At 40.8% G+C, this 21,471-nt stretch overlaps 2 protein-coding genes across 10 annotated transcripts in view; one reads left to right on the top strand and one right to left on the bottom strand.

Moving 5' to 3' along the window:
* mical2a (microtubule associated monooxygenase, calponin and LIM domain containing 2a) overlaps positions 1–16,934 on the bottom strand; it is a 26,788-nt gene extending 9,854 nt beyond the window's left edge. For 2 of the 8 annotated variants that reach the window (XM_068312171.1, XM_068312180.1), the window contains exons 1-12: positions 16,712–16,931; positions 9,354–9,714; positions 5,920–6,127; positions 5,217–5,333; positions 4,185–4,286; positions 2,497–2,652; positions 2,297–2,397; positions 1,839–2,096; positions 1,461–1,576; positions 1,243–1,369; positions 1,063–1,153; positions 185–332 (exon numbers count right to left, since the gene is read on the bottom strand). In XM_068312171.1, coding sequence (XP_068168272.1) covers positions 185–332; positions 1,063–1,153; positions 1,243–1,369; positions 1,461–1,576; positions 1,839–2,096; positions 2,297–2,397; positions 2,497–2,652; positions 4,185–4,286; positions 5,217–5,333; positions 5,920–6,127; positions 9,354–9,614 — 1,685 coding nt within the window. In that variant the 5' untranslated portion in view covers positions 9,615–9,714; positions 16,712–16,931. Of the gene's footprint in view, positions 1–184; positions 333–1,062; positions 1,154–1,242; positions 1,370–1,460; positions 1,577–1,838; positions 2,097–2,296; positions 2,398–2,496; positions 2,653–4,184; positions 4,287–5,216; positions 5,334–5,919; positions 6,128–9,353; positions 9,715–16,711 lie in introns of all 8 variants that reach the window. The other 6 variants (XM_068312155.1, XM_068312150.1, XM_068312164.1 and 3 more) reach the window with 6 other exon arrangements.
* dkk3a (dickkopf WNT signaling pathway inhibitor 3a) lies at positions 15,965–21,471 on the top strand. Of its 2 annotated transcripts, XM_068312219.1 has the most exons (9): positions 15,965–16,314; positions 16,410–16,453; positions 18,052–18,321; positions 18,473–18,583; positions 18,689–18,748; positions 19,038–19,130; positions 19,729–19,873; positions 19,958–20,114; positions 20,237–21,471. In XM_068312219.1, the coding sequence occupies exons 3-9, from the start codon at positions 18,139–18,141 to the stop codon at positions 20,322–20,324; spliced, it is 837 nt and encodes a 278-aa protein (XP_068168320.1). In that variant the 5' UTR covers positions 15,965–16,314; positions 16,410–16,453; positions 18,052–18,138; the 3' UTR covers positions 20,325–21,471. The 2 variants fall into 2 exon arrangements, with proteins under 2 accessions (XP_068168320.1, XP_068168331.1); XM_068312230.1 differs by lacking the exon at positions 15,965–16,314 and having other exon boundaries at positions 16,401–16,453.

Below are 21,471 nucleotides of genomic sequence, written 5' to 3'. Positions count from 1 at the left end.
CATCACGCCCACAAAAAAAAATCTCTTTCACAAGTAGTTGTTAAAAAGAGGGCGCAGAGTTCATTTTAAGACAAAAAAAAAAGAATCGGGCCTGTCCATTTGATGTCCTTGCACATGCAAGAAAGAAATCCTGTTAAGCAATGCAGACGCAAGAGTGTGACATGATGGGATGTGTGTTACATACATCAGATGGGGTCTGAACCGGTGGATGAGGGCACAGAGGGTGATGCCACTTTTCCAACAAGACGTCAAGTCTGTGATCATCACATTCCTGTAGCCCTCCGTCTGCCTCTGGCACCAGGTCAGGAGCCTCGCCGGTCGGATCTCTGACTCTATAACACGATGTAGAAAGAGACATTTTCAAATGAAACACAGTTGCTCAAATCACTCAACGCCTGTCACCATCAGGAAGTTTACAGTGGAAAGAATATGAGGTCACAGGCAAATAAAGAGGGTCACGTGAAGGCTGAGGGCTAAAGTATGTAATTTCTATCAGCTTTGTCTGAACATGTACTTTCCTGTCTCCTTCAGGGGATGGCTCAAGTTACTTGAGTCAAACATACAGCTCAGATCAGTATGAAGGGGGTTTACCGTCCCACAACACATACAATCACATTTACAACTGTTCCAGAGGAGGATGAATGTTTTTCTTCAAAAACCTTTGACCGGGTTTGCCACAAACTCCCAAAAATGGAAAGTAAAGTTAAAAAAATGCTATAGGACAAAGAGTTACACAGGAGTCTTCGCAACCATTGCAGATAGAAATATGAAACAAAAAGCACATTACTCGGGCAGCAAAGGGGATGAAAATGAGATGATGACCTTGACCTTGAGAAAATTAGGTCAAGGTGAAATTTCAACTTTTGCACACTCAGTAACCGGATAAGATAGAAAGACGAGGGAGAAGGCCAGTGTGAGAAAGACCGTAGATCAAAGCTAGTGCTTCAATCTATGAAGGGTAAAATTTTGAATTCAGGGGTGTCACGGGATGTTGCAAGTCTGTGTTTGATCTAGAGATTCACTCCTAAAACACAGGAATCTGCCAAATCCTGGAAAATCTACCTCGTCTGCTTAGATTAACGGGCCGGCGTATGGTTGCAGCTCGCTCTAAAGAGCAGGAGTTCGTCTCTCCGCTGATGTACAGGTGACGCACCTGAAACAAGGAAAAGGGAAATTTAAACACCAGAGAAGCTGTTAAAGATAAGAGACCAACGGTAAGACTGTGACAGCGCTGCCTCCCACCTGGTGTGGCCTGACACAAGTGGAGTGAAGGTTGGGGTAGCGGGTCGCGGGGTCTATGGTGTACTGGTCAAAGTTTTTGCCGATGTTTTCAGGTGTTGTCTGCGGGAGCAGTCTGTAAATACTCTCCCTGTTGAAACATCACATGAACTCTGTTCAGTCAGTGTCTTAAAAAGAAGGTTTTGTGATACTAAAAGACACAAATATGCAGTGTTTGGCACCTTTCTGCCAGCACCTCCAGAACCGTCCGACCCTGAGCCCAGCTCTGTACCATCCAGGCCGTGTCAAAGGCAGCTAAGAAGCCTCTGGCACACCCTGTCCCCATGGGCCAGAAGGGCTGCACAGAACATGTCACAAATATACAAATGAATGCCTATAAATGTGTGTCAGAATAAACTGAGAGACAAAAAAAAAATCCTAAAGGATGGAATCAACTCTGCAAAAACAAAAAAATCAAAAACCAGCTGGCAACAGAAACAAATCTCACATGCAGTGTTTTACACGCTGGTTGTTCATCTTCTTTCCACACCATCTACACTCCTGCACTCACCGATATCAAGCCAACTTTACTCAACATGACCAGTCTACGCTTTTCTCACCTCTAGTAGACTGTCGCCAACTAGCGCTACCACCAAGTGGTGTCCAAATCTCTCCCTGACCAGAGCAGCATTCTCAGAGGCGTGCATGCTGGTGAAGTCAAACATCGCTACATCCGGCTGCCCGCAGTGGTTCATGGCAAAATCCAGCGTGGGAAGTTGATAGTTGGTGCCAAAGTCAGCAGCTTCACGGGCGTAGCACAGAAGAGCTTCCTGGTTGACGTTTTCACTATTCAGCAGCATCTGGGTTTCTCCATAATCCTGTGGAGCAGAAGCACAGCAGTAAGGAGAAGCCGCAGTTTCGCCCAACTAGTTTCATGGCAATCAATCAAGGGGTTTGGTTGCAATCCTGATAAGAGACAAACAAACAAGCCCACAGATGCTAATGAAAACCCCCCTAGATGATGCAGACATCTCCAAATTCATCAATAGGAAACCGCTGGTGCCAATAATCTGCTTACATTAATAACGACACCCTTGTCCAGCAGGCTTTGTTTCTTGGCAGTCATGACAAAGTAATGCGTATTGTCTCTGTAGTACACAATGTTCTCCAGATCGATGCCTACAACAAACAACAACAGACAAATCAGTGGCTACAACCAGAGCAAACTTTCTCTCTAGATGGATCACATCAGGTAACTCCTCAGTGCCTTTCTCCCACCTGTCACCTCTTTGAGGTCAAGAAAGAACTTCTGGTTGAAGATGAAGGCCACGCCACTGATCTCCTCCACTTTGGCCTCGGCGGTCGTGTTCCTGTTGATGAAGTTGGCTGTGATCGCAATCGCCAGCTTTCCCCTGAATTCTTTTCTTCGGAAACCTGAGAGAGAAACAGTTGATGAGATGAGGAATAAAGCAGAGATTAATCATCACCGGTGTCTCAAGCAACGCTGATCCCAATCAAACCAAGCCCTGTGAGCTTGACCAAGCAAATACTGTAATTACAAGAAAAAGCACAATTACAAGGCACTTATTTTGGGATCAGAGGCAGATTACCCAGGTGAGCCTTTCTGTAGCCAAGGGAACAAAAGCCATGGATTGTAAAAAGCACCAGTAATTAAATATTAAAGTACCCCTCAGAGGGGTGTGTGTGGCAGTAATGGGCCATCTGTAAAGCTTAAATACGTAAGCTAGTTTGTCATTTTACTTACAATGTGCTCATTCAGTTGAGATTTACAAGTATGTCACAGTATAACCTTTCTCTAGTCATATATTCAAAGAATTTAACTTATTAAATCCTATTTGTGGTCTAATGGCTCGGATACTTCTGTTACCTCCCAGACGACAGCAGGATGATGATTATTGTCGTTCTTGAGCAGAAGATGGGTGTTAGACTTTCTAAGGTGTAAGCAAAACACTTTTTTTGTGTCAGGGTTTCTCCATTATTGTTCACATTTCTGCTCTCCCTCTCTCTCTCTCTCTCTCTCTCTCTTTGTAGACCATACAAGTATCTCAAAGTCCACATGACGGCAGGAGAAAATCATTTCCTCTGGGCTCTTTCTTTTCTTCATTTTTGAAGATTGAGATAAAACATTTTGTTCTGCCTGAAAATTCCCTTTTCCGGAATAAGTATCCGACATGAATTGGCTGTTTGATGACGGAATATTTGGGAGGGAGGCCAAAACAGCATGATAGAGGGATGGAGAGACGCCAGCATGCATGTATCAATTGCTGCACTGAAGTCCAGCTGTAATCTCTTTCTATACAGCGTTTTGGCATGCACCTTTTCCCTCTGGGAGAGATTATTGACTTTACATGAGCTCAGGTTTACAGAAGGTGAGTGTATTTATAGATTCAACAGCAAGAATAAAGCCGATGTAATTCAGAGACAAGCTCCAGTAAGAGTCCTGTTGAACATGTTGGACTAGTCAGTAAACAGACGGTGCTCTGGGTTTCATCTGAATCAAGAAAACATGAGTTCTTCTTCCACATGACACCTCAGAGATTTTTTTAAAATACTATAAAAAATAGTGTGTGTATTTTCGTATTGCTGAGACTGAAGAGACCAGAATGTAATCGAAACGGCCTTATTGATTACAGATACCTTCGAACTAGTGTTGAAATGAAGGACACACTGTTTTTTAAAGTGTTGTTAACTGTTAATAAGGGATGACAGTCATAAACACCGCTGGAGTGTAAAAACGTGTAAAAAGCATCATATCAACATTAACTCCTTATTAAAGTGATAGTTGGCTCCCATAATGCTGTGCTTTGAATGCTGGTACGGTACACATACGGGGTCATGGATTCTTCCTGGAACACCCACAGGTAACTTTATATTATCCTTTCAAGACAAAAAGAGGCACATCCTTGAACTAAATCTTTCATCCCTGACATTCCCTATCTTCTCACCTTCCAGAGTGTTCCTGCGTCCATCGGCCCCCACGATGACATCAAACTCAAAGTTAGCCACGGGGTGATCAGAGGGTCGGATTGCAGCTCTCCACCCAATCCCTGAGAGGAACAAAGATATGAAGAGTGAGAGGGGTGAAATGCACTTCATACACGTAGCAGGATCACTTCCTTGTTGCTGTGATGCCAGTAAAACGAGAAATAACATCTTTTTTTCCTTTCAGAAAACAATTTTAATTGACAAGAAAGCAGGACAGCTCACGATTAAGTTCACGATTTGAGATACCGCATGTCCGTAAGTCTGACTCAGACTTCGGATTTAACATGGTAAGAATGCAGTGTGGTTGCTATGGGAGTGTGAGGCCGGCTTGTCAGTTTGTTGTGTAACATCAACATGTGGAAAATACATTCCATGATGTCAAAGGCAGAGCTAAGTCTGTCACAGCAAAAGAGGAGGGATAAGCTGGCGTCTAAATTAAAGCATGGCTCTTGTTATTATCAGAGCTTTGATATTAACGCTGAGGACACAAAGCCTGGCAGCAGCTTCTATTTGCTTCCCGACTCGATGTAGTTCAACATGATGAGAGGGTCAAATATCTAAACATGCTATAAACACGCATGGAAACGACAACAGCAAAGGCTTGGTCTTAAATTAAGGACAGTGTGTTGATTCACTGGTGTTGCGATGAGAATATCAGGCACTAAAAGGGAAGTCAGGCAGCCAGGTGACCTCCATTAATGTAACTATGATGGAAAAACTAGCTTGTTGCTCGTGTCCTGCTTCTTCCAGGGAATTGAATACAGCAGTATGAGAACTCTCTGGCAACCGGATCAACAGCACTAGATGATGGGTAAACACGACCCCGAAGGATGGCTGCACAGTAGCAGTCCAACAAAGACGCTTGTCACCATCTATTCATGTGGTTTCCTGCCGCTTAAATCTTTCCAAAGCTCACAGCTCACAAAATAAATGTTCAGTTGCTGTTTATAAAAGGACTGTCAAGTTTATTGGTTGAGTGCATGCATGGGTACTTTTGTTTTCCTGATCTTTTGGGGGTTCCAGCAAGTTGACAAACTCCACGTTGATGTGAAACTCCACGGCAACAATCAAGGCAACCTTCAGGAGGATGAGCTGCAGCTGTTGAATGCCTATCAAATACACACAAACACACATTACGTTTCTGTACAGACTTACACAATGCTGAAACACTTTGTGTGCTGTTATCTTGACATTGTCAAGAACGAGCCAGAAACTCCTGTGATCTTTCACCATTCCTCTTTTCAGTCTGTGATGTTGGTCTAATCATCAAATTCTTTTCAAATACAGTACTTTGTGAATTATAAGGCGTACCTAAACGCCTTTAGTTTTCTCAAAAACCAACAGTGCACCTTTTAATCCCGTGTGCCTTATATGTGAAATACATTTTAAAATGGGCCATTCGTTGAAGGTGCGCCTTATAATCTGATGCACCTTGTAATTCAGTGCAGAAAGGGTTTTAGAATAGGCCATTCATTGAAGGTGCGCCTTATAGTCCAGTGTGCCTTATAGTCCAGTGTGCCTTATAGTCCAGTGTGCCTTATAGTCCAGTGCACCTTATAGTCCAGTGTGCCTTATAGTGCAGAACATACTGTAAATTGTAACATCATTTCCTTAATTCACAGGGAAATTGTAACATTTATCAATAAACTAAAACCGCTTGCCATCGTCTTTGTTTCTATAAAGTCAGATACTAACTGATGTGGTCGATGGCTCCAGCGCAGAATTTGCCGTAAAACTTTTTGGCCCCAAGGCCCCTCAGGTCGTGAATGGTGAAGGGCCACAGGTGGAGCACGTTGTTCCTGGAGAAAGAGTCCCTCTTCTCAATCACCACCACTTTGGCTCCCATTAAAGCGAGCTCGATGGCTGTCCTCAGGCCGCAAGGACCTCCTCCGATGATGAGGCACTAAATAAGAGAATGACAAATTGCCCTCATTATCCAAACAATGTAGAGAGAAAAGAGCTTCAGCTGCATGTTGCCTGTAATCACCGAGGGCTGAAACCCTTCCTGCAGAAAGACTGAGAGGAATCCAATGGGTTTTTTTTAACATATAACGCAGCATTAAATGGATCATAAGAGGGGAGCAGCATTTATTGCTCCAGTGGAGCATTAAGTAGTTTACAGTGCCTCGCTTCAGCACACTTCAGCAGAGGCAGAACGCTGAGGACCTTTCTATTCAGCCCACCCTGTATGTGTTAGCAGTTTTAACACACCTGTAAAACAACCTCCATTTCAATCTACATATCTGAGGAGTGATTCGTGCATCGGCCTGCGCCAAATATGCGTGACATCACTGAGGTTACAGCATCCGTCTGAGAATGTGGTGGAAACATAACATCTCCTTCCAGAATGATAAGAGAAGTCCTCCACAATGTCTGTGTTTTTTTAAAGGTGAAACCTTCATTCTATTCCAAAAGCACGAAGAGCTCTGCAGCCCGAGCTCTAAATCCCACCAGTATTCAGACAAGAGTTTGCTACATATTTGAACCCAGGGAGTAATTTCCTGAATCCTGTGTGTCCTACAAAAGACAAACACAAAGCGGGTACAACGTGAGTCGATGTCACCCTTATCCACATCTTTGGAAAACTATCAGACAAACCCCAGATGCTTCCCTACACGCCCAAAAACAAGGTGACTGCTTTTGTAAGCATGTGGCTAAACTTTCACAGGCAATGAGGTACATAATGTGTCATAAACTATTTCCTGTGGTGATGTCATCGCGTTATCTCAGGTGTGACCGACACCCACAGGTGTCGTTAGCAGCAACAGGCTGTTTGTTCAAGCCTGTTGTTTTTCCTCGGTGGATTATTCCCAATGAGGCTTTTCCTGACCAGATACACACAAACATTTACCTTCAGCTCCATTTCAGTACAGAGCATCTTCATTTCAAGGTTGAAGACTTTGTCTTCCATATAGAGAAAAAAGTGGTTCAATTTCTGAGAGGCATCACAGCTCAAAAACAGTATCCAAATAACTAATCAATTATAAATCTACAGGGTGCATGATCAACAGTGTCAACACATCCGTCAGACTGAATGACTGCAGAGGGCTGCTGCCAGGAACAGTCTGGACTAACCAGCAGAACCAATCTGGGCTTTGATGAGGATTCAACAGGCATTTAGCTGTTGTTGTATCACAGAGGAGTCAGATTGCACAAAATTAATTTTTTGTGCATTGTAAAACTGTGATAATGACTGTGTGGTTATGTGTCACAGCAGCAAACTGGTCAGGCCGTAAAGCGTGGTTGGCATTGCATCTTTTACAAATTGCCGCTAGGGACGCGGAAATGAAGAGGAGTGCTGACTGATTTAATGCGTCACTTTTTTTGAGGAAATGAGTCACCATGAAAACACAACTCTTCCCCTTGTTATTTCAGTAAAAGCAAACTGGCCATCCTGTGAGCGATTACCTGTAAATGTGTTCTGTACGTGTGTGACGATTGAAAAGTAACTTGTTAAATCTCAAACACTGAGAAGAGAACTTAATTTCATAACTTCAAAAAAAGTTCATGTTTAAACCATGCAGACGATCCACTGTTTTAAGCACTTGTCTCACCCCCTTTTTATTTTACAACACTACCCTTTGGATTGTTCAATTTACGAAATTTGACCTTAATCTATTTGATGTTGGATTAATTCAGACAGAACCTGTGAAAGTGAGCTCACATGAAAACCCATTCCGCAGCATTACTGGTTTGTCTCCAGCCTTAAAGGAAGGGAGGAATACACACTCCGTTTGACGGGGGCTGAAGATTTAAAGTCAGCGAGTGATGCCGTCTTTCACTCTGTGCAATAAAAACTCTTTGAAGCTGCAGACAGATGATGTCTGAAAGGTAATAAAAGCCCTCCAGGTTTTCCTCCTTTCACCTTTCTTGCCAGACGCTGCCGCCACCACACACCCTGACATGATGTGTTCATCCCACTGCTGTCAGCTCTTTGCAATAACGTTCTCACTCTTATTACATGTTCATGTTGTTTCCTCTCTCTGTGAGGGATGGTTGTCAGCGAAATGGATTTAGATTTATGTTTTTTTTTTGTGCATTTTATGAAAACCTCTGTTGTGTTTTATATGATTGTGTGCTCACCTGGTGTTTCTGATTGTCTTGTGTGTTTGTGGACCGAGATTCTTTTGGCATCTCTCTTTCTCTACAGCTGAATGTAAAGGTTTCAGCAATTAATTTGTCTAGGTAGAAATGATTGCATGTATGCACAGCTTTGTTTTGGAGCACCTATCTGAGCGAATCAGTGCAAAGTAAAGTAGATGCCTTTAATTTCCTGTCCTGCATGTTGGGAACTAGAGTGAAAGAGTGAGTGTTTTTGGAGATGATGAGCTGTGTTCTGAGAACACCAACATCACCTCAGTGACGGTGTTTAGTCTTCATGAACAGATCCTGAGGAAGAACATCATTCATACGATTTTAAAAAATCAAATCAAAGCAGATACACAATATATTTTCAGTATCCTAAAATGTCAGCTTTGTGAAAAATTTACATTCAGATTATTTCTACCTTACTCTTTTGATTTGAAAAAGGTCACTCTTTTTTTGTGGTATAGCTTTGTTTGCCTGTTACATAAAAAAACATTATTAACAGATTTGGAATGTTACCAAAAGTTTCTTTAATATTTGCTGACAAGGCATTTATAAGACCCTTGTCTTCAGGGAATTAATGCTTGACCCTGCCAAACATCAGACTATAATCTGTGTTCAAGTCATATTCCAGATTTATGGAGCTTACATAACAAATAATAATGCATAAATTTGATGCATCTTCGAAAATTACTGAACTTCATCCTGAAAACATTAACTATTAGTGAAATATCAATTCTAACTTGAAGGGACATGCTTTTATAAACAAGTTAGATTATAAGGATCACACTAATATGGGACTCTTACTGTGAGGTACAACAAAAGGCCTTGGTAGAGATTTCTTCGTTACACAACACTGGCATGTGGACCTTTTAAAATAAACTTTCATACACAATAAAAAAAATAACTTCTAGATCCCTTACAACATTGAAGATGATATTAGAATATTTGCATCTTTTTTTGTCAGTCTTTTTTCTTTTTAAATTCACCACCTGTACTTTCAGTAGCCTACGACTTGACTGTTCAAAACTTTTTAAAAGTACCTTGGTGCCAGAGCAGACCTGGCCTGTGTTGTACTCCTTATGGGACATCCTCTTGTCCAGTTTACTCCACAGCGCTTTGGCCTTCCAGGTGGTGACTTTGGCCTTCAGACTGTTGTAGAAGGTGGCGTTGTCTGAGGGGTCCAGGGACAGACGTCTGCAGAGGACGTTGAAAGCCTGGAGGGTTTCCTTACAGGTCAAGGCCTGGACGAAGTTCTCAAATAGTTTCCCCACATTATCCCTGTCCTCCTCCGTCTCTCCCATCTTTCCCCACCAGAGTAATGTCCAGTGAGCTGCGTGCCTGCGTACTTTAGCACTCTCTGCCAGATGTGGCTACACCCTCTGCTTGGCCGTCATGCCCAGTCTGCAGAGGCAAGAGACAAGAGAGTGTGATGTCATCTCATGGCAAAGACTCTCTCACAGATGGTTTTGGGAAACTGGTTTATCCATCGTCTATTATTAGTATGGATATGTCTCATTTTTAAAACATTCAAGTTTTTTTCCCATTAATTTCGCTTTGAAGTCATTTCAAATAAGTATAAAGCATAGCTTTGTCTTATACGCTCTAAGCTCTGACGCGCTCATTTCTGACGGATAGTTTTACGATTTCTACGTCTCTTTTTACATATGCATTAGCTCATTGCACACACCTCTTTATATTGTACCATTTCTGTTTATTGTGTATTTTGCTGCTTTACGTGCTTTCAATTTTTTTTAATTGAATTGAACTGAATTGAATTAAATGAGGGCAACTTAATTACCATCGTTTTCAGGACTCTCAGTAGCAGTCATTATTAAGAGACGTGTCCTCAGACTGACAAGCTAGCATTCAAAGTGAAGTCAAAGCTGTCAGGTAAATATGAGAGCAAATGTTAAAGGAGACAGTTTTGTAATCAGCAGCAATCAAGGACATAGCTTCAGTTTTCTAAATGTTTTTACCACGTGAGCCTTTAAAAGCAGCTGGTTGCGGTTCTATTTTGGATTTATTGCTTCGGTAAACAGCTTCAAGGTTCCACAAAATATTTAAACACAACAAAACTGTGAGGGCTTTGTATTAAACACTCTAAAAAGTAATTCTACTTGCAAAAAGAAAACACTAGCGTAAGAACAGAGCTGAACAGACAAAATAAAACGTCAGCCACCAAGTATTTTGAAAAATGCTCTCAAAAGATCTTCATAAAAGCAAAGAGGAGATATTTTTTATTGTTGAAGCACGTGTTGGCTCATGTGGAGACCACGGCTTAACTGTCTGCTGTTTTTGACTTTTAAAAATCCTGTGAATGATGGGCAGCAAGGGTCAGACTGGCAGAGCAGGACTGACTGACCCTCACAGTAATTCATGATCATTGTAGTAAATCAATTACAATGATCAATCAATCAACCTTTATTCGTATAGCTCTTTAAAGCTTCTTGTTTCACCTTATTATCTGGTTCTTTGAAACTTTGAAGCTTTGAAAATTTTGTTGGAGACATTTTTATGAAAACAAATAGATAGTGGGCTTGGCATCAAAACATTTTGTTTCCAGAGCATGTTATTTAATGTATGAATTCTTCCTTTATCAGTTTCTACATGTACATATGCTAACAGTATGTTAGTGGTATTGACTTTTGTAATACTCATTTTATGCCTTTCCACTGTCATGTTGAACCATATTCATGTAAAAATAAAAGAAATAAATGAATGTAAAGTAAATTGTTTTGTTTGTTTTTTTGGTTGCTGTCTATTTTCAGGCAAGAGGGAGGTCTTAACCTGGAACGACATGCTGTGTCCAACGAGCCCCCAGTACTGGGGGCTCGTTTCCACTTGTCTTTGTACTGCAATTTGAATAAGGTGTTATTTTGAACGTCCCTCCCCTGTTTGTCCCTTTGCTAAAATTAACATAATCATTAACACAAAATCCTGTTTGGGTGTGCCTTTGCATCCTGTTTTTGATTCTCTTGATGAGAAAGATTCAGGCACAGAAAAGAACACCAACCTGCCCACAAAAATGTTGCAGTGAGACGCCCCACGGCCTGCTTTAAAGCTTCAAACTGCCCATGTTCCATTGGTAGATTCTGTGGAGCCCTGAGGCTTTTCACTGCCGGCATCCAGCCACAAAATGAGCCGACATTCCTCTGCCACGTGGCCAGAAGAGCCCTGAACTGCTCTATCAGCATGAGTCCGACACTCAGCGAGACCTCTCACCACCTCCACCAGCAAAGTAGTCACAGGACAGTCTCCACATTTCTTTGAGGAATTCACTCCCCCAGTTTCCAGTGAGGGAAGAGCAATGACTAAGACAGACATGATATAAGATGCAGGTGCTTTAATCTTTCATGCATGCAGCAGACTGTGATGGGAAAATCCCTGTGTATTCTATCATGCAATCAAGGAGTGTTAGGGGCCTGCATAGTGTCATCTATAAAGTCTCTGAGGAGTTATTTCTTTTTGAAAGCGGACTTAAAAGTTTGTTTGAGAAAGTAAGATGTAAAATACTGCCTAAAAAGGATTAAAGATGAGTAATGGTGTAATAAACACAAGCATGTATTTTTAGAACAGCTACTCGTGGCTGTGTTTGCAAAAGAACAACAAGAAATAACTTTAGGTTGACATCATTTTATTCCAAACGTTGGCAAGAGTTCAATAGTCTTTAATGCCTTTTGAGGAAAATTCACATTAAGATATGTTGACCTAACCAACATGGAGTCCAGCTGGTGAAGTAGAAAGTATTAAGACAGAGCAGACCTCCACCAGCTCAGTTTCCCCATTATACTGCTGAACCTAAAGGGATTGTTTGACCCACATAATATGACTCCATGACCATGGAAACCGACCACCAGAATAAAGAATAACATTAGTATCACTATCAATTCTCTACTTTGTCAATAAAACAATATTTTGCTAATGTTATTTTTCTTCAGGATCCAGCTGAGTAACTTGTACTGCTGCAACGTTTACATTTCCCAGTTCGGGATAAATAAAGTATATCTTATCTTATAAAGATCCATCATATGATATTTGAGTCTTTGTTACATATCTGTCACACCAGTTTGGTATTTCACAGTAGTGAATTGTCTCAGTCCTATAATTCTAAACATTCTGGATCGCCAGAACTGGAATATAGATTTTTGATGGATCTTATTGTATTGTATGTTTTTTTTATCCAAGTATTGATGATATCACCCATGAGTTTATGAAAAAAAAAAATCCCAGAGATCAATATCCCGCAACAGTGAAGAATCCCGTGAATAATGCACTGGATCACTACCAGAACCGAATGTATTGTTCATTGATCCATACCCCACCTCTCCAGAAACATTCACAATGTTCATTCACAAATTTGCATGTAATCCTACTAACAAGAAACTTTTGGAAGCATCTCTTTTGCAAGTATGTGACAATTGAAGAAAAACATACCAGTAAAAGTTTTCATAGTGGAGCCAAAGCTCAACACTTAAGCTACATTATCTCAGGCAGAGTCAAATGACTTCACCGCGTCTGACAGGATGGAAAGTCACTTGTGGGCAGACAGTAAAACCACAGAATGGCTGTAAAAATATGACTAAAGACAGACCAAGCAGAAAAAAACACACACACGCCATATGACCGTCGAAACACACAATGCTTAAGAAGATGCTGTGAAGGTTTGGAGTCTCCTGTCCAATCAGACGATGATCTGATGGAGTAAAACTGTCAGCAGCCAATGGACAAAATCATGATAAGTGATTCATTTATCTGAATGGTGAAGAATTTATAGTGCTATCTGAACTTTGGGAATTTTATTCTAGCACTTCCATCTCCTCATGCCATTAGGGTCACATGACACAGAAGTACTGCCACCACGGCATGGCTGTGCAGTGGAGCGTATAAATTAATGCACTGCTGTGTGTCTGAGGGACGTAGCAAACCTATCGGCTTCCAGTGTGATAGAACGGGAATGTCAGGAATGTGCAAAACATACCTCTTACACCTGGATGGTAAAGAGAACAAAGAAACGACCACACATGCACACCTTAACACACGCATGTTTCAGTTCAAATAACTGAATACACATAGTTTAAACACAAAAATGTGCTTCACCTCTTTACAACTTTAGAGTTCAGCTCAAGTTAGTGAAGCAGAAGTGAATCGTACTTTTGCTTAGGACAGTGAATGAATAGTCCTTAAGGACCATTGAGTGTATTTATAAAATAGGGTGGCGCATGACTGTTGGAGTTAAAATAGACACAGGACTACTTCACGACTGTGCAATTGTGTGAAAGCTTCAACTCTGCAAAAATAAAACCACTTGTTTACTTCATCAATTTATTGTTGATTTGTTTTTTTCCCCATCACATTAAATAATATACCTCTATCATCCACAAATAAGACTACATTTGAATATGTGAGCAAATGTCAGAGATACTGGAAGGAGTCGGTGATGTATGAAAGTTACAGAATAAAACTGACAATAAAAAAACCCATAAAGACAGTTACACAAGTTTCAAGCCAGCGATTCAACGTCTTCATTTGTTTGCACACAGCTCATAGTCTGAAGCTGTCAGAATACAATAGGAAGCTTGCAATTTAACGGAAAACATTGGGAGTGGTGGGAAATGTGTATACTGTAGCATAGCCAGCAAGTAACAGTAATTACAGGCTGAGTGAAGGAAACCAGGAAGGAACCCTCTGTGGGCTGATAGGCCAGCAGTGAGAAAACAGTTGACTCTGTCCAGGCCCCAAAGCCTCCAGTATTGTCTCACCTCTCTGAAATCTGTTCAGGAGGCGATGCAAACGCAGACGAGGCGCCCCCATTGACGAGGTGGAGATGGTGACAGATTGAATGTCAGAGGAACATTCGGCGTCGAGGTGCATTCACCACACGGCTCCTTTGGAGAATGATTTGTCTGGACAGAGTGTGCCTGCCCAGTTTCTAGCACAGACAACTTCACTTGACCTACAGCAAACTCATCAAATGGATTTATCATTCTGATGAGTGTTTCAGGGGCATAAAAATGCAGTATTATCCAGAAGATAAACTGCAAAGTGACTAAACGTCAAAGCGCAGTGTGGGTTTCTTCTTCGATCCATATCATGACAGTATTACAGCCTGGCAACAGCAGCAGATTCTACAATCCAATATGTGCCAAATAGAGAAGTGTCATGTTGAAGAAAACAACACATGACTAGTACAGACAGCAGCAGCGCTTGAATCAGTCAGCAGGAGAGCCTGTAAACAAGACTTCCCCTGATGAACACAGAAATGTACAAAGGTCAACTCAATAAAGGCCATGTGTTCAGGTGGAGGAGTGGTAGCAGGACAGAAGGCCTCTCACAAAACTAAATATTAAACACGATCGTTATGTCATCACCAACGTGCTGTCACACCAGGAGTATCCAGCTGGCTAAACCGTGATGGTGATGCACAGAGCAAGACATCCAATGCCTTGTTTTACAATTTAAACAGGGCTAAAATGCAACAGTGAAGAGCGTGAGCTCCCTCAGACGTCTCTTATCTGAACCCTTCCTGTGGCGTGTGTCTGGTTTCCTGTTCAGATCAAAGCTGAGAGGAGGCTGTAAAATTCCAGCGTTGTGATTGCAAAGCATGACTGAGGTATGTTCAACATGATCGCCTTCGATGGAAAGTGTTAATGAAGTCCAGGAGTGAATATGACCAGAGTAACATCTCCTTTTAAACCGGTTTAAACCGACCGGTTTAGACGTGGTGCATCCCAACTTATCTTGTCATTCACCATCATCTTTTATAAAAAAACATAAATGCTGTTATTTCATGAAATTTCATCAGGCTACTAGCAGGGCACGGGGAGCGCCACCGCCATCAGAAAGTTTCTCTCCCTGTTTTGTCTGATACCAGCTGCCCAGTTTTACGCAACAGAACAAGGAAGGAAACATATCGTCAAGAGGAAAGAGACAGTTTGCAACACATCGCCTGGCAATACTCGGAAAAATATGTAAAACACTTTCTCTTTATTTTTTCCTCACATAGCTACATCACCCTCATTTACCTAGGGATTGATTTATTAATTCTCCAGGATATCGATCAATTTATTCAATCCATCACTCAGATTTGGCCCGCTGCCAATGCCGAAGAGCAAAGGTGATCATTTATGATTTTTTATGTGTAAAATAAGATTTTGGAAAATTCATTTAGTAGTTGTAGTAAATAATAAGCTGGAAAGGTGATGACAGAGCATCTGTGGTGAAGGAGAACATTTGCAAATGTTTAGAATTTTAAATCTAATGGCTGTTATCACTGTGATTGTTCAGGTCTTAAGCATTCTAGTGATTTAGCAAAAAATATAAATTTTCTAACTTACCAGGATGTTTCCTGTTTTACCACATATTTTGCATAACAGCAAATGAAAGACTAAAAAAAAAAAGGCTTGTTGACAGGCAAATTCGCACTAATTCCATTAGTGTAAATCACTGAAACCATCTGTGTGGTAGTTATGATATGAATGAAAACTGTTTGGATGCACATTTCCTGGTAGAGTCACTCCAGAGTGAAGTATGACTCTTACAGTCTGACGTATCATAAATTACACAGGACATGACTCCTCACACAGCAGTGGGCGGTGAAATACCAGCTGCTTTACAAGCGTTACTTCAGACATTATGCATCATCCTCCTAAAATGAGTGGAGACATGTCTGGAGATGCAGATAAGTGATCATAATGTCTTTCTTTCTAAGCAACCGTCAGTGGTTCAGGTGTTAAACTTTGGCCATGTTATGGGAATGTGGTGTCTGCTTTATTCATTCAGCTGTGTATCTGATCAGCACATGAACCAATGATTGTCATTCACATTCATTCATGACTCTGATACCTCAGCTTTTCAACACCACACCTTTCTTTCTCATGCAATTTGAGGCATTACTACTGTCTGGAGCTGCTGAGCAGGTGGAGTCGCTCTGAAGAATGGTCCACAGGAATTAAAACACCACTCAGTGGTCGATCACTTTTAATCATACCACCACTTTCAAAGGTCATGATTAAGGATTTTTTTTTTTTTAAATCAAACCAGTTTTCCATTTCTTCTATCATTGAATTTTGAAAATCTCATAAATTTCATTTTGACAGCTCAACGTAATCCAGTGTGATTTACTACACCAGCAGGATAAAAGGTGATTTTACATGGTGATGACATTATATAGTGATCAGGATTAAGCTGTCCAATAAAAACGCGAGACGAACACGTGTTCAAAAAAAAAAGTCCGATTCAAATTCAAAACAACACCTCGATCGATTTAAAACTTTGTTCAAACTTAATGGTGACTGTTTATTTTTGTGCTGTTTTAATACGTCTGCTTATCATATCAGAGTACTCGTTAGAAGACCGTCACTTTCTCTAAAACCACAAAGTTAAAAACAAAACAACTTACCTCCGATCTCAACCCCGGTCTCCACGATGCCTTCACGATCCACGCTGTGGGTTGTGTTCCAGTCAGACTGACAGCAGGTCTGTCCGTAGTTCTGTCTGAGGGCGGTGCTCGTGGGTCGGACGCGTCCCTGAGCTGCTGTTTAATACACAGACTCCAGTTCCCCCACAGGAGACATCACTGCCTCCCCAACCACGAAAGGGTTTGATTTTAGAACCAAAATCAAACGGGGTCGACCATTCTAGAAACATATTACTGAATCAAAGTTCCTGTCTGATTAAATACTTGGGTATAATTTATGAGAATAAACTACATTTTCAAAAATTGTGAAAGTGCTGATAAGAGGTCTATGGAAAAATTTAATTGTGACACAGTTAACTGGTTTTTTCACGTGTTACTAGTTCATTTTGTAAGAGGTGATCCAAAAGTTACTCAACACATCACTTATTTACATTGTCAGCAGAAATAATCGTCCACGCAGCACAGCGTGAAACAAACAGCAGTAAGTCACTAGTCACGCAAACACGCCATCTAGTGTCCGTCCGGCGGAACTACGTGTCAATCGGGTCAACCCAAGGAAGCTTTTCTCAATTTACTAAATCTGAGTGTAGCTGGAGTACAACTAACATAACAATTAGTATTGATAATCTAGGAAAGTTTACAAAGTATACCATTGATCTTAGTTTTCTTACAGTATTACAAACCTATTTACATGTCTTGCAAATTAAAAAAAACAAAACAGATGTGAATAAAAATGCTGACGTGCCACAACACAAGTTTATGTGTGCCAACTTCCATTTCTTATGTACTTTTGGTTAATGTTTGTTAATTTATTGTTTGTCAAAGTTTATTTATTGTTCAACAATAGTCAATAGTTAGTCAAACTAGATATATTATAATAATTAGTTAGCAAATTATTAACCCTAACCCTGATAACTCTAACCCTAATATAGTAATTAGCAGAGTAGTTATTGGCTAGTTTAATATTGGCATTGATTGCAAAAGTTTACAAATTATGCCATTGATCTTATTTTTATAATAGCAAAACTAATTGCGTAATATGATTATTATTATCTAATTATTATTATCATTTGCCAGCTATTCATGTAGCTACCTAGCATTTAGCCAATTTGACGTCATAGCTGCTAAGATTATCCCTTCTTCATCAAGAAAGGTGATTAAATTTGAGTAATATAGATCTGTTCCTGGTTATGTTTATATGCTCTATACGTTTATGATGACACATACTGTATTAAAGTGTCTGAGGTGATGACACATACTGTATTAAAGTGTCTGAGGTGATGACATCCTCAGTGGACATGACTTCTCCGCTGCTGGCGTAGGTCGCCATCACTGCCACACCCTCCTCAGAACGCAGCGGCAGGACCAGCAGCAGGACCAGCAGCAGGACCAGCAGCAGGACCAGCAGCATGACGCAGCTAGCCCTGCTGGTTTTGCTTCTCACGGCGGGCTGCAACGGCATCCTTCCTGAGATCGTGGACTCAGGCATCAGCTACATTCTGGAGGATGATTACACTCGTGGACGAACGGAGTTGGAAGAGGAGCGACCCTCAGAGGAACCGCAGGAAACACCCGAGGATGCGTTTAAGCAAGTAGGAATTTTGCCCTCTTCCCCAGACCTTGTACTGTATAAGTTCCTGGAGGAAATTATGAGAATACAGTATTTTAAAATGACTTAATATACAAAGGCAGCCGTGCAAATAGAGTACGAGGCATCTCGTTACCTCTGGGTTCTCTTTCTAGGGGAACGTCAGTCTCAGCTCTCATCCCTCTGACCTTCCTCCAAGTCATCACAATGAAACTGGTTCTGACGCAGTGAGGGACAGTGAACCTGTCTTTACCTCAGCAGAGCAGGTAGGCTTAATAAAGTCAATAAAGTTATTGATGCATTCCAAATATTTGTTTTATTCCTTATGGGACAATCCTGACTGGTGTCCCCCCCCCCCCCCCTTCATGCAGGAGACAAACAACATTACAGCAGCCATCCAGTCCACAGAGATGTGGAACAATATTGATCGTGTAAGTTTGTTATGTTACAGAGCTGAAGATAACAGTATTAATATGATCCTTGATTTGAATTGTTGATATTGACATTTTTTATTTTACCAATGGAAACTAAAATGTTGATACAGTCAGTATTTTAAATTAAATTTGTTGCACATACTTTTAATTCAAACTAATACCAGTCAAAGTTACACGTAGATATGGCTTGTAAAGCTAAATATTCCAACAGCAAGTGTTGATATCTAAAATTGCTGTTACTGCATAAATAAAACGGTTTGCCATGATTCTTCACTCTTGTCTGCAGGGATGTATGACTGAGGAGGACTGTGGGGTGGGAAGCTATTGCTTTTATGATTTACACAACTCTAAATGTCTGCCTTGCAAAGCAACTGATGTGGTAAGTGAACCCAACTTTATTGAGTGACTGAATTGAGGCACCATTTGACATTCATGTCCTTCACACACATGCATCACTTTAGAACAGCTGGTGTCAGTTTGGTTGTATTGCAGTGTGTCCACAAGTGTAACCTGAGTGTGTTGTTTGTGAACATTGACCCAGGAGCTTCAAGCGAAAGGACATTTTACCCCCCACCCCCTTAGGAGTAAAAATGGTTTAAATAAAGGCTTGGTATATTCTTGGGATTTTGCCGTGTCATCCCTGGATATATAGCTGCATGGGATTAAAAAAATATGTGAATGGATTAAGGGACTGGCAGTCTGCCAAAGACAGGCACAGCATGCAGGGATTATAAATACAGAGGGGACAGAATCTGTATCTTGTCAAAAGTTCTGCATGGAAATATCTAGATAGACGATGATTTACTACATACCCAAATTAAGAACTGATGAAGGATATATATAAGATTTGTAATTTATTAATATTTAACAGGCAATAATTGTCTTTAATGCTCTGGTGAGTTTCCGTGTGGAACTGAAAATGCTTCGTAATTTTTTTATTATGCGAGAAATGAGAATGATTCTCTTTCTACCTTTAGTCGTGTACTAAGGACGAGCAGTGTTGCAGTGACCAGCTGTGTGTTTGGGGCCAGTGCAGTCCTAATGCAACCAAAGGAGGTGCAGGCAGCACTTGTCAATACCAGACAGACTGCAGCACAGACCTCTGCTGTGCTTTCCATAAAGGTGCAGCGCAGCACACACTGCAGTAAATGTTTCATGCCTCTCTGCATTCTTTTAAAAAGTTAGCGTGTGTGTGTGTGTGTTCAGCCCTGCTCTTCCCCGTGTGTTTGGCCAAGCCCATTGAGCGCGAACGCTGTTTTGGTGCTTCCAACCACTTGACAGAGCTCTTGCCCTGGGACATCCAGGATGACGGACCAAGGAAACATTGCCCCTGTGCAGGAGCACTCCAATGCCAGCAGCTGGGGTGAGTGAAATGAATGTATTTACATTACATATCTTAAATCTAAATGTTTGTATTTACTCTTGATTGAAAGATTCTATTAAAAGGAACTTAAGATATCAAAGCTTTGCCCTCATTTTTCACAGGCGAGGGTCCATGTGCCTTAAAGGAGAGGACCAAAGTGAAGAGGACCTGACAGACACGCTGTACTCAGAAATAGACTATATTCTCTAGACTTGATTGGATCTTAAGATGCTTTTCTTAATATGTTTCAATTGAAACCAGAGGTTTATTGTCTTTCCATGTTTCTGAAATGTCGATATACCGTAGAATCTATCAGAAAACAGGAAATAAAAGAAACCTGTCATTGTTCTGCATGTGCTTTGTAGCTAAAACCACCAATGCTCTTCCAAGGTCTCTTCTAAATCCACAGAAGGACTTTGTTTTAATGTAAAGATGGGTAACAGTTGGTGATATTGCTATCTAACAAGGCAATTAGAATATTTTTAAATGCCAAACCAACCTCTGCTGGGTAAATCTATTTCTTGTTGATACATGTGTATTCCACAGAAAAGATTTTGGTAAACCTCACATGATGATTGAAGCGTTATATAGCCATTTTTCAAGATATTAAAGCTACTTAGTTCTACACCAGTAGAAGTGCACCAAACGTGTAAATCATTTAGAATCAGAAAAAGAGTCAGAATCCTTTATTCATCCCTGAGGGGGACATTGCTTTTATTAGTCTCTCAAATACAGAGCAAAGGTAAAAAGTACTGTTTGGCCTAAAACACCAGACACATATTCCATATTTTACTCCCGTTTTTTACAGCTGTCCTTTATGTCCTCATACAAAATGAACGTCTCCCTTGAGGTTTTTACAGCAACGGTTTAAAGGTTTAAAGAAACACCAGCCTCCACCTCGTGGTGGTAAAATATGACAGTGATCATTTCAGTTATAAATGAAGGATTCCTGCTGAATCTGGCTGTCTGTGAGCAGGTTGTAAATTAGTCCATTTGGAAAAGCTTATTTCTTCTCTCCTACCCCTGCATGCTCTCACAGATGTCACAAAAACCCGACTGAAACCTTACATGGAGCAATAATGGAACTGAGTGTCTCAAATGTGAAAGCTATAACTTGCCCCACAAAGAATAAAATATGTCAGTGAAAAATTTTTTTTTGTTTATAATCGTGTAATTTTTTTTGTAGCGTTGACCTTATTTACGCATAACTCAAGATTTTATTGTTTGAACATGCATCAATAACCATGAAGAGCATCTTTTAAAACTAATTTTAGGCTTGGAGATGCAGCCATTTGATTTTTGTTTTACCGGTAATTATACCTCACATGCATCTTTATGTTGTACCACATTGCCGTTT

This window comes from Antennarius striatus, chromosome 1 (genome assembly GCF_040054535.1).
Source record: "Antennarius striatus isolate MH-2024 chromosome 1, ASM4005453v1, whole genome shotgun sequence".
NCBI lineage: Eukaryota > Metazoa > Chordata > Actinopteri > Lophiiformes > Antennariidae > Antennarius > Antennarius striatus.
The sequence above is the reverse complement of the archived record's forward strand: the minus strand, read 5'-3'. Positions and strand labels throughout refer to the sequence as shown.